The 14,244-nt window shown below is 43.7% G+C and overlaps 1 protein-coding gene across 3 annotated transcripts in view; it reads right to left on the reverse strand.

The window, feature by feature from the left end:
- The window catches only part of LOC110524005 (E3 ubiquitin-protein ligase RNF13), an 86,035-nt gene that overhangs the window by 49,835 nt on the left and 21,956 nt on the right, over positions 1-14,244 (reverse strand). For all 3 annotated transcript variants that reach the window (XM_021603269.2, XM_021603271.2, XM_021603270.2), the window contains one exon: positions 1,784-1,909. In XM_021603269.2, coding sequence (XP_021458944.2) covers positions 1,784-1,909 — 126 coding nt within the window. The remainder of the gene's footprint in view (positions 1-1,783; positions 1,910-14,244) is intronic.

The raw sequence follows: 14,244 nt of genomic DNA on the forward strand, positions 1-14,244 counted from the left end.
ATAAAGTGTATAAATCCCAAAATTGATGTAGCAACTACAGATTGCCCCTTCATGTCTATCAAAAGTATACAAGTTTAAGCGTGTCCATTAAACCTATGGATTTATTAATTTTTATCAGAATTAATTAGATTGAGCAATAAAAGCCCCCCTTTAATTCCATAGGCTTGGATTAAAAGTAATCCTCGAAGTAATCATCTAGTTTTTCAAAAGTATCTGTAATCTGTTTACAGATAGTTACCGTTTTTTTGTAATCCGTTACTCCCCAACTCTGATTATGGGGTATTGTGTGTAGATTGATGAGGGGAAAAAAACAATTTAATCCATTTTAGAAAAAGGCTGTGACGTAAAAAAATGTGGAAAAGTCCAGGGGTCTGAATACTTTCCGAATGCACTGTCCCTCTCCTTGTATCCTTCCACTTCCCCCTCTTTCTCCATTCCTAACTTCCTCTCTCTACTCCTGTTTGCTGCACACGGCCTCACTTCAAGGTTGGATGGATCGAGTGGTGCTCTCCACAGCTCCTGGGATTTATTAGGAAAACAACTCCTCCTCTCGACTTTGAGCACGCCACACACATACACTTTCCGCAGACAGACACATTAGAGTCGAGACGTTTCGGAGTGCCGCACCGTAAAAACAAAATGGCTCCTTTGTTGCTGAGAAGAAGAACATAGGCCTAATATCCCGCTACACTCAAGTCTTCGTGGATTTGCCATGCATAAAATGTTGTAACTCGGTAATAACAAATTATGCTTTCCCCCTTCTTAATAAAGGGAAAGAACCATGCCCTCCTCTCTCTTTGGTTGTGATGTTGGCGCAAGGTAAAGGTGTATTTTCCATACCATGTTAAAACGACAACAATGCTTTTGCATTTCTGCAGCGAGCTGCTGAGGGCACCCAGTTAATGCACCACATCAGTAGACGAACCAGAGAAGCAGGGGATTTTTTATTTATTTTACCTTTATTTAACTAGGCAAGTCAGTTAAGAACAAATTCTTATTTTCAATGACGGCCTAGGAACAGTGGGTTAACTGCCTGTTCAGGGGCAGAACGACAGATTTGTACCTTGTCAGCTCGGGGGTTTGAACTTGCAACCTTCCGGTTACTAGTCCAACTCTCTAACCACTAGGCTACCCGGATGAGCGAAGGGAGGGAAGGGGGGATTGGAAAGAGGGAGATATGGTTTAGTGCCAGCACAGGAAGTCCTGACTGGGCAACAGCTATTTCCTGTGTACTGGTGCTGCATGTAAGAAGGGCTCGAGGTAGAAGTTGTGCCTAAGTATAGATCTAGGATCAGCTTTCCCAATCCCATCCCTAACCATTTCCATCAGGAGGTAAAAAAGGAAACTGACTTTGGATCAGTACTCAGGGCTCCCGAGTGGCGCAGCGGTCTAAAGCACTGCATCTCAGTGCAAGAGAGTCCCTGGTTCGATTCCAGGATGCATCACATCCGGCTGTGATAGGGTGTCCCATAGGGCAGCGCACAATCGTCCTGGTTTGGCCGGGGTAGGCCGTCATTGTAAATAAGAATTTGTTCTTAACTTACTTGCTTAGTAAATAAAGGTTCAATAAAATATATATATATTTTTTAATTACAGGCAACTTCATTATAGACCATAAGGGAGCCTTTAGGTAGGAACTACCTTTAACCACAGATCTAGGATCAGATTACCCTAACCATTTGACGGATGCCAAAATGTCTTATCTTGTGTACGTAGTTAGCAACTTCGGGGCAACAAATTATATACCACATGGGGAGGTTTGTGTGATTGCGATGCACCCTACCTTGATGTCAAAGTTGCAGTCGAAGCGCTTGATGAGCACGATGAAGGCACCAGTGAGGTTGTCCCGAATAGGGGGCGGGTCAATGGGTTCGCAGGCATTTTGGGGCCGTGCACCAATCAGAAAGCCCTGTGGGTGTGACATCACAGCACAGTTAGAGCATCAGTTATGTGACTATCACTCAATTGAACAACACCCACAAAACAGGTCAAGTTTAGAATCATCACCACAAACAGAGGAGGTGTGGTGGTGTGCATATTCATAGTTGGCTCTCCTCAGCAGAAACTGGAACCTAAATAAAAATCCACTGGAAGGTCAAATATCTAAAAATTAAATCCATTGGAATCTAGAGAGAAATGGTGAATATGCAGGCTAGTGAGACACTGAACAAAGAGCACAGAAATAAGAATTTAGAAATAGGCTAAACAATTCAAAATGGCTACTTTCTACAGCAATAACAGCACGGAGCCAGAATTATGTTTAAATTAAGAAACATAATGCTTTATTCAAACCCTCCCTTGCCACGAGAGTAGTAAGGTAATGTTCCAAATGGCACCCAATTCCTTATTTAGTGCATTACTTTTGACCAGGGCCCACAGGTTCAAAAGTAGTGCACGAGATATCTAAGTTCCAAATGGTTCCCTAAGACTGATCAAATACACGGTAAAATCCACAGATGAAACAAACCCAAACAAGAGATCATATCTTGGCATTGAATTCTTCTGGTTGCCTAAGATGTCCTGTGCTGCAGGACAGGAGAGACAGAGAGGAGAGAGAGCGAGAGAGAGCAAAAGAGAAAGACAGAGAGTGTAGGATCAGCCCAAAAGCCAGAGACCGCTCAGAGTTTGGCTGGTACTGTTTGAGATAGCTAACCATATTGGCACCTAAAGTACTTGTGTCAGAATGCTATTTTCAACAGAATAACGGTGCCAACATGGACTGTGGAGTCCACACAGAGCACTGCATCAATGAAACCTAGCAGGTCCTACAGCTCTGGGAGTCTGGGACCCGCCTCGGGCATGACTCGGCCTGTCAGAACATAGCCAAAGGGGAAGGCCCAAGGCCGAAGCCAATCACCCGCAGGCCAGCTGAGAATGACAGAGACACTTTCCAATCACAAGCATACTTCCTGAATTTGAGGGCCTGCTGTTGTCCAATGACTGATGTTCTGTTCAAGTGTTTCCATGTAGGGAGAGGTGTCCCGAGTGAGTGAAACGTTCATAACATTGCAGACAGAAATGTCATAAATAGAGCTGACATAATTCATTAGCTCCAGATTAAATGATAACCGTGTTATGTGGGGATATGTTGATTTTATCATATTTGTCCCATTTCCTTGCACTATTAAATCCAGTGTAATGCGTCTTCATATCCTATCAGGTGCAGATGGTAGTCAGATTGTAGTCAGGGGTGGTAGGCTAGTCAGAGATAAAGATGAAGCCTATGTCCCAAATGGCACCATATTCCCTTTATAGTTCACAACAAAAAAATAATTTTGCCCTATGGGGCCTGGTTAAAAGTAGTGCACTATGTAGGCAATTGGGTGCCATTCAGGACACAAACAAGGTGTAAATTGCTGCGGGATTTGGTCGGGGTGGGCCCATGACTCGGCAGCTACAGTCAGCTGTGAAAGTGATGAGTTCATTTTAGTGGAGGAGCTAGAGTTCGCTCTCTGGAGCAGTGCCAGTACAGAGCGCTTCAAAAAGGACCTAGCCTTTCCGGATCGTCAGCCCTTTTTGTTTTTGTGTGAACACAGTACACGTTGACACGCACACAATGCTGAGACTGGTAGGTGTCCCTCAAGAGGAGGAACATTAGAAAGACCTGTGTCTGTGTCTGTGTGTGTGTGTGTGTGTGTGTGTGTGTGTGTGTGTGTGTGTGTGTGTGTGTGTGTGTGCACGTCTAAATGGTACCTACACACCTATTGCAAGCTGCCATTCTCTCCAAATGACAGGAATGGAAAATGAAACAGTAAAATGTATAAAACATACCATCGCTTTTCAATAGGATGGATAGAAACTCCAAAAGCTTTTGTTGTTACATTCTTGATTTCATACAAAGAGATGGTGAAGAACTGGCACTGGAAGCTGTTATCTACTTTATCTGGACTCCTGTTTTCAAAAGGAATCCCTGGATACCTTCCACAAAGACAATGCCACTGTCTCACATTTTCACATGGTTCAAAACAAGCTACAATAGCTCCCCCTGTTGGCAATGGACCCACAAAGAAACTCAGAGGGAAATCCCTAACCACAACCGTACAGAGCATTGTATAATTGAGGAGGAATTCAATAAAACACCTTCAAGTTCAACAACCAACTGTTAGTTCCAGATTTTGAATCCGGGGCCAATGTTGGTGAATCATTCCCTAAACATTTAGACCTAGAAGAGGAACCATTTCAATTCCGGAGGTGGGTTTTCGCTTTAGCATAGTGATTCAGTGTTCAGTGACTTTCCACTCTAGAGGAGAGCATGACTAGATCATGCCACCGATTAAGCCTTTACCCCTCTCCTAAACCACCACCTCCTCCTGCTCCTCCTCCAGGGGTGCTGTAGTATGGCTGCCCTCTGCTACTGTACACCCTCACCAAACTGTGTGTCTTTCGAAGGGTTTGGGATACAGCAAAATACTAATATCTCTTGGCCATTCATGAACATTGGACAATAAAGTCATCTTCCTCCTGCACTGCGGCATTGCACGGTGGTCGTGATACCTAATCAGACTTCGGTTCAAATACTATTTGAAATCTTTCAAATACTTTGAGTGTTTGCTCTAGCCTACCTGGAATGCAAGATTGGGACTATTCTATTGTTCTATTAAACCAGGCAAGTTTAATCGAGCACAGATTAAGATTTCAAATTATTTCAAATATCCTTCTTTCTTCACATATCTCTACCTAATCCAAGTGGGAAATGTCACAAATGCAGAGCATAACACAGATTTTCCCTGGTATCGACAGAAGAAAACACAGGAATAATTCATTTGCCTCCAGCATGTGCTGTGTTAAGATTAAAACAAATGAATCGAGAGTCAGAGTGAGGCAGGCTCCTCGTGGCAGGCAGGCTCCTCGTGGCGTGCAATGAGAGGCAGGTGGTTAGAGCGTTGGACTAGTTAACTGTAAGGTTGCAAGATTGAATCCCCGAGCTGACAATATGTCGTTCTGCCCCTGAACAAGGCAGTTTATCCACCGTTCCTAGGACATTGAAAATAAGAATGTGTTCTTAACTGACTTGCCTAGTTAAATAAAAAGGTATAAAAAAAGAAGAAGAAGAATTTAAAAAAATTAAAATCGGCAAAATCGGTGCCCAAAAATACAGATTTCCGATTGTTATGAAAACTTGTTAATCTGCCATTCCGATTAATCGGTCGACCTCTACTCCAGAGTCAAATGGCGGTGAGCTTTACACCACTCCAGCCGACGCTTGGCATTGAGCATGGTGATCTTTGGCTTGCTCGGGCCATGAAGCTCCCGACGAACAGTTCTTGTGCTGACGTTGCTTCCAGAGGTAGTTTGGAACACGGAAGTAAGTGTTGCAACCGGGGACAGATAATTTTTACGCACTACGCGCTTCACCACTCGGCGGTCCCGTTCTGTGAGCTTGTGTGGCATTCCACTTTGCGGCTGAGCCGTTGTTGCTCCTAGACGTTTCCACTTCACAATAACAGCACTTACAGTTGACCCGTGCAGCTCTAGCAGGGCAGAAATTTGATGAAGTGACTTGTTAATAATAATGGGGCAGGAGGGGAAGCCTACTGTGCTATTTTCTGTGCTATTTTCACATTTTTGTAACTTTTTATTTTATACATAAAGTTGCTGCTACTGGCTCTTATGACCAAAAAGAGCTTCTGGACATCATAACAGCGATTACTCACCTTGAACTTAACTACATTTTTACTTTAACGAGTCCGACACGAAGGATGTACTGCTTCCGGAGAACAGGCCCACTCCCTATCATTACCGTGAAGAAAAGGTAGAGATACCAAAGGAGTAGGTCGGGGTGCCTTGTTAGGATTCGTAAGCGAGTAAGTAAATCGCCTTTACTATGGGTTCTATTGGCCAAAGTGCAATCACTGGAAAACAAACTCGATGATCTATGGTCGAGACTATCCTAAGTCGTGGCTGAACTACGACACGGATAATATACAGTTAGCTGGGTTTTCTGTGAATCGGCAGGACAGAACAGCTATGTCTGGTAAGATGAGGGGTGCTGCTGTCTTGTCTATTTGTCAATAACAGCTGGTGTGTGATGTCTAATATTAAGGAGGTCTCGAGGTATTGCTCGCCTGAGGTAGTGTACGTCATGATAAGCTGTATACCACACTATTTACCAAGAGAGTTCTAAACTATATTATTCGTTGCTGTCTATTTACCACCACAAACTGCTGCTGGCACTAAGACCGCATACAACAAGCTATAAAGTCATAAGCAATCAAGAAAATGCTCATCCAGAAGCGGCGCTCCTAGTGGCCAGAGACTTTAATGCAGGTAAACTTAAATCAGTTTTACCTAATTTCCATCAGCATGTCACATGTGCAACCAGAGGAGAAATAAAACCTAGACCACCTTTAATCCACACACAGAGACGCATACGAAGCTCTCCCTCGCCCTCCATTTGGCAAATCTGACTATAATTCTATCCTCTTGATTCCTGCTTACAAGCAAAAACTAAAGCAGCAAGCACCAGTGACTCGCTCAATACGGTAGTGGTCAGTTGATGCGGATGCTACGCTACAGGACTGATTTGCTAACACCTACTGGAATATGTTCCGTGATTCATCCAATGGCATTGAGGAGTATAACACCTCAGTCACCTGCTTCATCAACACGTGCATTGACGACGTCGTCCCCACAGTGACATATCCCAACCAGAAGCCATGGATTACAATCAACATCCGCACCGCGCTAAAGGCTAGAGCTGCCGTTTTCAAGGAGCGGGACGCTTATAAGAAATCCTGCTATGCCCTCAAACAAACCATAAAAACAGGCAAAGCGTCAATACAGGACTAAGATTGAATCCTACTACACCGGCTCTGATGCTCTTTGGATGCGACAGGGCTTGAAAACTATTACAGACTACAAAGGGAAACCCAGCCGCAAGCTTCCCAGTGACACAAGCCACAAGACGAGCTAAATTCATTCTATGCCTGTTTCGGCAAGCAAGCAACATTGAAGTATGGATGAGAGCACCAGTTGTTCCGGACGACTGTGTGATCACTCTCTCCGTAGCCGATGTGAGCAAGACCTTTAAAGAGGCCAACATTCACAAGGCTGCGGGGCCAGCCGGATTACCAGGGCGTGTACTCAGAGCATGTGCGGACCAACTGGCAACTGTCTTCCCTGACATTTTCAACCTCTCCCTGACAGAGTCTGTAATACCCACGTTTCAAGCAGACCACCATAGTCCCTGTGCCCAATAATGTGAAGGTAATCTGCCTAAATGACTACCGCCCAGTAGCACTCACGTTGGTAACCATGAAGTGCTTTGACAGGCTGGCCATGGCTCACATCAACACCATCATGCCAGAAACTCTAGACCCACTCCAATTCGCATACCCCAACAGATCCACAGATGATGCAATCTCAATTGCACTCCACACTGCCCTTTCCCACCTGGATAAAAGGAACACCTATGTGAGAATGCTGTTCACTGACTACAGCTCAGCATTCAACACCATAGTGCCCACAAAGCTCATCACTAAGCTAAGGACCCTGGGACTAAACACCTCCCTCTGCAGCTGGATCTTGGACTTCCTTACGGGCCACCCCCAAGTGGTAAGGTTTGGCAACAACACATCTGCCACGCTGATCCTCAACAATGTGGCCCCTCAGGAGTGCGTGCTTAATCCCCTCCTGTACTCCCGGTTCACCCACAACTGCGTGGCCAAGCACGACTCCAACACCATCATTAGGTTTGTTGACGATACAACAGTGGTAGGTCTGATCACCGACAACGACGAGACAGCCTATAGGGAGGAGGTCAGAGACCTGGCAGTGTGGTGCCAGGTAAACAACCTCTCCCTCAATGTGAGCAAGACAAAGGAGTTGATCGTGGACTACAGGAAAAGGATGGCCGTACAGGCCCCCATTAACATTGACGAAGCTGTAGTGGAATGGGTCGAGAGTTTCATATTCCTTGGTGTCCACATCACCAACAAACTATCATGGTCCAAACTAGAGGTCGACCGATTAATCGGGATGGCTGATTAATTTGGGGTCGATTTCCATTTTTCATAACAATCAGAAATTGGTATTTTTGGACACCGATTTGGCAATTTTTTTAGTTTTTATTTCATCTTTATTTAACTAGGCAAGTCAGTTAACTTGGGTTAACTGCCTTGTTCAGGGGCAGAATGACAGATTTTTACATTGTCAGCTCGGGGATTCAATCTTGCAACCTTACAGTTAACTAGTCCAACGCTCTAACCACCTGCCTCTCATTGCACTCCACGAGGAGCCTGCCGCGAATACAGTAAGCCAAGGTAAGTTGCTAGCTAGCATTAAACTTATCTTATAAAAACAATCAATCAATCAATCATAATCACTAGTTAACTACACATGGTTGATGATATTACTAGTTTATCTAGCGTGTCCTGCGTTGCATTAATCGATTCGCGAAAAAGGACTGTCCTTGCTCCAATGTGTATCTAACCATAAACATCAATGCATTTCTTGAAATCAATACACAGAAGTATATATTTTTAAACCTGCATATTTAGCTAAAAGAAATCCAGGTTAGCAGGCAATTTTAACCAGGTGAAATTGTGTCACTTCTCTTGCGTTCATTGCACGCAGAGTCAGGGTATATGCAACAGTTTGGGCCGCCTATTTTACGTAGTTATGACATAACATTGAAGGTTGTGCAATGTAACAGGAATATTTAGACTTATGGATGCCACCCGTTAGGGAACGGTTCTGTATTTCACTGAAAGAATAAACGTCTTGTTTTCGAGATGATAGTTTCCGGATTCGACCATATTAATGATCTAAGGCTCGTATTTTTGTGTGTTACTATGTTATAATTAAGTCTATGATTTGATTGAGCAGTCTGACTGAGCGATGGTAGACACCAGCAGGCTCGTAAGCATTCATTCAAACAGCACTTTCGTGCGTTTTGCCAGCAGCTCTTTTGTTGTGCTTCAAGCATTGCGCTGGTTATGACTTCAAGCCTATCAACTCCCGAGATTAGGCTGGTGTAACCGATGTGAAATGGCTAGCTAGTTAGCGGGGTGCACGCTAATAGCGTTTCAAACGTCACTCGCTCTGAGACTTGGAGTAGTTATTCCCTTTGCTCTGCATGGGTAACGATGCTTCGAGGATGGCTGTTGTCGATGTGTTCCTGGTTCAAGCCCAGGTAGGTGCGAGGAGAGGGATGGAAGCTATACTGTTACACTGGCAATACTAAAGTGCCTATAAGAACATCCAATAGTCAAAGGTATATGAAATACAAATGGTATAGAGAGAAATAGTCCTATAATTCCTATAATAACTACAACCTAAAACTTCTTACCTGGGAATATTGAAGACTCATTTTAAAAAGGAACCATGTTCTGAGCAAGGAACTTAAACGTTAGCTTTCTTACATGGCACATATTGCACTTTTACCTTCTTCTCCAACACTTTGTTTTTGCATTATTTATTTGAGGCTAAATTGATTTTATTGATGTATTATATTAAGTTAAAATAAGTGTTCATTCAATGTTGTTGTAATTGTCATTATTACAAATAAATAAAACATTTAGAAAATCGACCGATTAATCGGTATCGGCTTTTTTTGGGCCTCCAATAATCGGTATCGGTATTGCCGTTGAAAAATCATAATCGGTCGACCTCTAGTCCAAACACACCAAGACAGTTGTGAAGAGGGCACGATAACACCTTTGCCCCCCAAGGAGACTGAAAAGATTTGGCATGGATCCCCAGATCCTGCACCATTGAGAGCATCACCGCTGCTCACAGTGTCTCCTGACCCCTCCTGTCTCAGCCTCCAGTATTTATGCTGCAGTAGTTTATGTGTCGGGGGGCTAGGGTCAGTTTGTTATATCTGGAGTACTTCTCCTGTCCTATTCGGTGTCCTGTGTGAATCTAAGTGTGCGTTCTCTAATTCTCTCCTTCTCTCTTTCTCTCTCTCGGAGGACCTGAGCCCTAGGACCATGCCCCAGGACTACCTGACATGATGACTCCTTGCTGTCCCCAGTCCACCTGGCTGTGCTGCTGCTCCAGTTTCAACTGTTCTGCCTTATTATTATTCGACCATGCTGATCATTTATGAACATTTGAACATCTTGGCCATGTTCTGTTATAATCTCCACCCGGCACAGCCAGAAGAGGACTGGCCATCCCACATATGCTCTCTCTAATTCTCTCTTTCTTTCTCTCTCTCGGAGGACCTGAGCCCTAGGACCATGCCCCAGGAATACCTGACATGATGACTCCTTGCTGTCCCCAGTCCACCTGACTGTGCTGCTGCTCCAGTTTCAACTATTCTGCCTTATTATTATTCGACCATGCTGGTCATTTATGAACATTTGAACATCTTGACCATGTTTTGTTATAATCTCCACCCGGCACAGCCAGAAGAGGACTGGCCACCCCACATAGCCTGGTTCCTCTCTAGGTTTCTTCCTAGGTTTTGGCCTTTCTAGGGAGTTTTTCCTAGCCACCGTGCTTCTTCACCTGCATTTCTTGCTGTTTGGGGTTTTAGGCTGGGTTTCTGTACAGCACTTTGAGATATCAGCTGATGTACGAAGGGCTATATAAAATAAATTTGATTGATTGATTGATCACCGCCTGGTATGGCAACTGCTCGGCATCCGACCGTAATGTGCTGCAGAGGGTAGTGTGTACGGCCCAATACATCACTGGGGCCAAGGTTCCTGCCAGCCAGGACCTATATAGTAGGCTGTGTCAGAGGAAGGCCCCAAAAAATTGTAAAAGACTCCAGTCACACAAGTCATAGAGAGAACAGTCTGCTACCGCACGGCAAGCGGTACTGGAGCGCCAAGTCTAGGTCCAAAAGGCTCCTTAACAGCTTCTACCCCCAAACTATATGACTGCTGAACAATTAATCAAATGGCCACCCGGACTGTTAACAGTGAACACCCCCCACCTTTGTTTTTACACTGCTGCCACTCGCTGTTTATTATCTATGCATAGTCACTTTACCCCTACCTACATCTACAAATTACCTCAACTAACCTGTACGCCTGCACATTGACTCGGTACCGGCACCCCCCTGAATATAGTGTCACGCCCTGACCTTAGTTATTTAGTTACTTTGTTACTTTGTTTTCTTTATTATTTTGGTTAGGTCAGGGTGTGACATGGGGTGGTTTGTTGTGTTTTTGTCCTGTCTAGGGTTTTTGTATGTTTATGGGGTTGTTCACTAGTCTAGGTGTTTTGTATGTCTATGGTTGCCTGGATTGGTTCTCAATTAGAGGCAGCTGTTTATCGTTGTCTCTGATTGGGAACCATATTTAGGCAGCCATATTCCTTGGGTAATTCGTGGGTGATTGTCTATGTATTAGTTGCCTGTGTCTGCACTTATTCTATATAGCTGTCACGTTTGTTTTGTTGTTTTGTAAATTTGTTGAAGTGTTCTTTGTTTCATTAAAATAGAAGATGTATTCACATCACGCTGCGCCTTGGTCTCATCCATACAACGAACGTGACATATAGCCTCATTATTGTTATAAAAATTTTATTGTAATTTTTATTTAATTTTTTACTTTAGTTTATTTAGTAAATATTTTCTTAACTCTATTTCTTGAACTGCATTGTTGCTTAGGGGCATGTAAGTAAGCATTTCACGGTAAGGTCTACTACACCTGCTGTATTTGGCGCATGTGACTGTGTGCTCGATTTTAGACAACTTTCAGCAACGGGTGTGGCAGAAATGGCCAAATCCTCTAATACTTCTGGATATATAGTGTATCTGGATTCAGGCCTCTCTCTGCTCTCACTGTCACTGAGCTCTTCAGTAAGGCCATTCTACTGCCAATCTTTGTCCATGAAATTGCATAGCTGTGTGCTCGATTTTAGACAACTGTCAGCAACGGGTGTGGCAGAAATGGCCAAATCCTCTAATACTTCTGGATATATAGTGTATCTGGATTCAGGCCTCTCTCTGCTCTGCTGTGAGGAAATGGCTGTTTCTCCTATGTAGTGCACTACTTTAGACCAGAGCCTTATGGGCACTGGTCAAAAGCGTGCACTATATAGGGAATAGGGTGTCATTTGGGACATATCCTGGGAGTGCCAGCACCAATGCTCTAACACAGTGGCATAGATAGCAGCTACTGGGCTGTGCTGAAATGTAAGTCATGCTCCAGACCAGAATCTGAGTGCATGGGGTTCAGTCTCTAAGTAGGCTACCAAAAAATGTCCTTTTGTAAATGCAAGCACTGGCTCGGAAAACAACAAGGGATGAAAATACCCACACACTGACTAAAGCACAGGTAATGTTACAGGAATGTGTAACTTGTCCCCATGGATTGGTTGTATAGATTTTGGCAGTAGATCTGTGGACAGGAAATCGGTCAGCATGATTTTGCTCAAACCAGCACAGAATTATTCAAAACGACTTTGTTTATAAGTTATTTGACGAGTTTTTAGAAAAGCAGAGACCACCTAAAATAGTCAGGAGCAATGGGCATTAGTTCACCATTAAAGAGATCTGTCATTATGTACAGTGCCTTGCGAAAGTATTCGGCCCCCTTGAACTTTGCGACCTTTTGCCACATTTCAGGCTTCAAACATAAAGATATAAAACTGTATTTTTTTGTGAAGAATCAACAACAAGTGGGACACAATCATGAAGTGGAACGACATTTATTGGATATTTCAAACTTTTTTAACAAATCAAAAACTGAAAAATTGGGCGTGCAAAATTATTCTGCCCCTTTACTTTCAGTGCAGCAAACTCTCTCCAGAAGTTCAGTGAGGATCTCTGAATGATCCAATGTTGACCTAAATGACTAATGATGATAAATACAATCCACCTGTGTGTAATCAAGTCTCCGTATAAATGCACCTGCACTGTGATAGTCTCAGAGGTCCGTTAAAAGCGCAGAGAGCATCATGAAGAACAAGGAACACACCAGGCAGGTCCGAGATACTGTTGTGAAGAAGTTTAAAGCCGGATTTGGATACAAAAATATTTCCCAAGCTTTAAACATCCCAAGGAGCACTGTGCAAGCGATAATATTGAAATGGAAGGAGTATCAGACCACTGCAAATCTACCAAGACCTGGCTGTCCCTCTAAACTTTCAGCTCATACAAAGAGAAGACTGATCATAGATGCAGCCAAGAGGCCCATGATCACACTGGATGAACTGCAGAGATCTACAGCTGAGGTGGGAGACTCTGTCCATAGGACAACAATCAGTCGTATATTGCACAAATCTGGCCTTTATGGAAGAGTGGCAAGAAGAAAGCCATTTCTTAAAGATATCCATAAAAAGTGTTGTTTAAAGTTTGCCACAAGCCACCTGGGAGACACACCAAACATGTGGAAGAAGGTGCTCTGGTCAGATGAAACCAAAATTGACCTTTTTGGCAACAATGCAAAACGTTATGCTTGGCGTAAAAGCAACACAGCTGAACACACCATCCCCACTGTCAAACATGGTGGTGGCAGCAACATGGTTTGGGCCTGCTTTTCTTCAGCAGGGACAGGGAAGATGGTTAAAATTGATGGGAAGATGGATGGAGCCAAATACAGGACCATTCTGGAAGAAAACCTGATGGAGTCTGCAAAAGACCTGAGACTGGGACGGAGATTTGTCTTCCAACAAGACAATGATCCAAAACATAAAGCAAAATCTACAATGGAATGGTTCAAAAATAAACATATCCAGGTGTTAGAATGGCCAAGTCAAATCCAATCGAGAATCTGTGGAAAGAACTGAAAACTGCTGTTCACAAATGCGCTCCATCCAACCTCACTGAGCTCGAGCTGTTTTGCAAGGAGGAATGGGAAAAAATGTCAGTCTCTCGATGTGCAAAACGGATAGAGACATACCCCAAGTGACTTACAGCTGTAATCGCAGCAAAAGGTGGCGCTACAAATTATTAACTTAAGGGGGCTGAATAATTTTGCACGCCCAATTTTTCAGTTTTTGATTTGTTAAAAAAGTTTGAAATATCCAATAAATGTCGTTCCACTTCACGATTGTGTCCCACTTGTTGTTGATTCTTCACAAAAAAATACAGTTTTATATCTTTATGTTTGAAGCCTGAAATGTGGCAAAAGGTCGCAAAGTTCAAGGGGGCCGAATACTTTCGCAAGGAGTATTCGGCTGGATGACTATGAGAACACAGAGATAGTCAGTCAGTCCGTTTAGGTCCAGCTTAGCTCCCAGTCTTTGTCAAAACCTCACCCTCAGCTCCCTCCATGTTTCGCACGGGAAAGACGTGTACATAGCCACAGCCCCACTCCAAAGACACAGGCCGAATTCAGCTAC

The sequence above is a fragment of the Oncorhynchus mykiss genome, chromosome 5 (assembly GCF_013265735.2).
Source record: "Oncorhynchus mykiss isolate Arlee chromosome 5, USDA_OmykA_1.1, whole genome shotgun sequence".
NCBI lineage: Eukaryota > Metazoa > Chordata > Actinopteri > Salmoniformes > Salmonidae > Oncorhynchus > Oncorhynchus mykiss.